Genomic DNA, 3,072 nt, shown 5'->3' with positions numbered 1-3,072 from the left:
CACCCCCAGAATGTACCCCATCTCTGACTTACTGGAACATGTGAAAGGGCCAGTCCTACAGATCCAGAGCTGCCATGACATAGTATAACGACAGGATATCCTAGATGAGGCCCTATGATGATCCAGTATAGATAGTGTAGTAGAAGCCAGGGGCTTCAAAACAGACAAATGACCCATCGCAATGAACATTTATGAATAAAGACTTGTAGACAAAAATAGTATACTGTATGATATACTGTGACACTTCAGTTTTCACAAGACTTATTTTATTTATTTTATTTTATTTTATTTTATTTTATAGAAGAGGCTGCAAAGGCATAGGATGGATGTGAAGAGATTGGTAAATGAGTTAGTGTCTTCTGATCTGGGTATTTTATTTATCATTATTTTTGCATGACTACATCCATTATATTTAAGCTCTGATTTTAATAGGAATAAATCATTCTTTTAAGTTGACATTAAATTTTTCATTATTATGATCACATCTTATTCTCTCTTCTGTCTTAAAGAGTTTATATGTTCTCCTTCATCAGCCAATCACACTACAAATTACTCCTCCCTCCATATCTCTTCCTCTTCTGTTTTTCTATCTTTATCCCTAGCCTTCTTTTTCTTCACTGTTGTTTCCTTTTATTTTCCTCACTAATATAATTATTTTTTTCACCAAAGCAACCATAATCATGAAAATAGTGTTCCAAAGAGTTCTGATATATCTGTTAAAGATATACATGTACTCATAAATGTTTTAAAACCGTGATATATTTGCTGTAGGAAAATGGTGAGACCAGGACAATTCATGCAGTTAGACAATACTTTATTTGCTTTGTACATTAAATAATGTTTTGGATGGTAATACTCAATTTCCCACTATTGTTCTCAGTACTCAATAGTTGTTCTTAAACTTTCAGGTTTTTTAATTGCCAAACAAGGTAACATTTTATTGATACTGTTTAGTACCTTCCTCAGGGCTGTCCGCATTTCTTTGTTTCTTAGGCTATAAACAATGGGGTTGAGCAGAGGTGTCAGTACTGTATATGTGACAGCCATCAGCATATCTTCATGGAAGGAGTCCCTGTTCTTGGGTATCAAGTAGACAAAGCAGGCAAATCCATAGTGCAGAGAAACAACTGTGAGGTGGGAGGAGCAAGTTGAGAAGGCCTTATGCCTCCCCTGTGCAGAAGGCATTCTTACAACGAGGAATACTATGAAGGCATAGGAAATCATGATTAAAACAAAGCTGCCCACCAGCACAAATGCAGAGACCACAAAAATAATCACTGCATGATGAGCAGTATAATCACAGGCAAGGTGAACCAAGGGTGAAATATCACAGAAAAAGTGCTGGATAGTCTTGGAGCCACAGAAAGACAAGTTGAATATAGTGAAGGTGATGCTAACAGAACAAAGGAATCCAATGACACAGGAAGCTATTAGGAGATGACAGCAGACCTTTGGGGTCATAAAGATATGATAATGCAGTGGACTGTGGATGGCAGTGTAACGGTCATAGGACATGGCGGCCATGATGAAACAGTTGTTGGCAGCTAGTCCAAAGAAGAAAAACATCTGGGTGGCACATTCAGGGAGAGAGATGGCCTTGCTCTCTGATAGTAAGTCCACTAACATTCGGGGCAGGATCACCATAGTGGTACATGTTTCTGAAAAGGACAGGGCAAAGAGGAAAAAGTACATGGGGCTGTGAAGGCTGTGGTTGAGCTTGATGGCCACCATGATGGATGCATTTGCTAGGAGGATGGCCATATGGGAGAGGAGAATCACAACAAAGAGCAGATTCTGTATCTCTGGGAAACTGGAAAAACCCCACAGAAGGAATGTGGTCACTGTGCTGTGATTGCCCATCCTCTATGAGGCAGCAATTTTGACCCAGAGATGAATGTATGCTTAAGGTCAAGACTCTAATATGCTTGTGAGGCACTTCTGCACTGATGCTGTCAGTAACTTAATCAAGACTGTCCAGTTAGTATAAAACAATTGAATAAAGGAACCTGCAAGAGAGGAGGTAAGAGTGTTGAAATAACTCAGCAGAAAAGATACTTCCAGCTAAGCCCAATGATGTGAGTTCAATCTCAAGTACCTGCATGTTGCAAGGAAAAAAAAACCTGACTCCCACACATGTTCATATATGTACCATGAAATGTGTTTGTGTACACACACACACAATATATATATATGTGTGTGTGTGTGTGTATATATATATATATATATATATATATATATATATATCACTAATAAGGAAATGAATGCATGTTTATATGCATAAATGTGGACCTAACTAAGTAAAGTTAGGAGCCTAAGAGTTGAGGGAATGTTTCAAGTATGAAAATCTGCATGAAATTCACAGAATGACCCCAAATATGTTCTTAGGGTCTACTCTCAAAGCATTCCATAACCTTTTTTTTCCTTTTCTTGGTCTGCATAAAAGAAAACAGAATATAAATGTCTTCAGTCACTTGACTTTGATATGCCACAGTGTTCAAATGATATTTCTCATCTAATGTTACCCTGGCCCGTCAGCATTGTTTACTAACCTATTATTAGAATACACACAAGAACTGAATAACTTGCTTTCAAATTGACATGATTTTTTAAAAAAAATTCTGCAGAAATAAAGCAGGAAATTCTGCAGAAACTTCTGCTTTTTCAGTGTGTTCCTGTTACTATTTGTATTCTCCACTACCTAGTGATTCCTAGTAAATGGTTTTTGCACCAATGACCAGGTCAGATGAAGAAATGAAATCAGCGTGAGTTCCAGGTTCTTATCTTAGTATAGTAACTGAAGGTAGAGAAACAATAAAATCCACAGCTTTAATGTATTATTCTTTAAGCATATCATAATTTTTAAGTACTTACAGAAGTTAAGGTCTCATCATTGTTCTTGTCCAATACTTAGATGATATAATGAACTCAGCTGAAGCTAACATGATCTCAAAGACTCAGGCTCATTCCAGAACTGCAAACTGTTGTCAGGGTGATGCGATGACCTCTTAAGTTTTAAGCAGAACTCACAGTGCCTCTTCTAGCTAATGAAGTTGAACATTTCTCCTTGCAGTG

General features: G+C 37.3%; 1 protein-coding gene across 1 annotated transcript; it reads right to left on the bottom strand.

Moving 5' to 3' along the window:
• Window positions 1-785: 785 nt before the first annotated feature.
• LOC110313234 (olfactory receptor 10T2-like) lies at window positions 786-1,881 on the bottom strand. The gene has a single exon (XM_021187258.1). The coding sequence runs from the start codon at window positions 1,858-1,860 to the stop codon at window positions 877-879; it is 984 nt and encodes a 327-aa protein (XP_021042917.1). The 5' UTR covers window positions 1,861-1,881; the 3' UTR covers window positions 786-876.
• Between the last annotated feature and the right edge of the window lie 1,191 nt (window positions 1,882-3,072).

Source organism: Mus pahari, chromosome 1, assembly GCF_900095145.1.
Source record: "Mus pahari chromosome 1, PAHARI_EIJ_v1.1, whole genome shotgun sequence".
Classification (NCBI taxonomy): Eukaryota; Metazoa; Chordata; class Mammalia; order Rodentia; family Muridae; genus Mus; species Mus pahari.
Note: the sequence above shows the minus strand (reverse complement) of the source record. Positions and strands in the feature narration are given on the sequence as shown.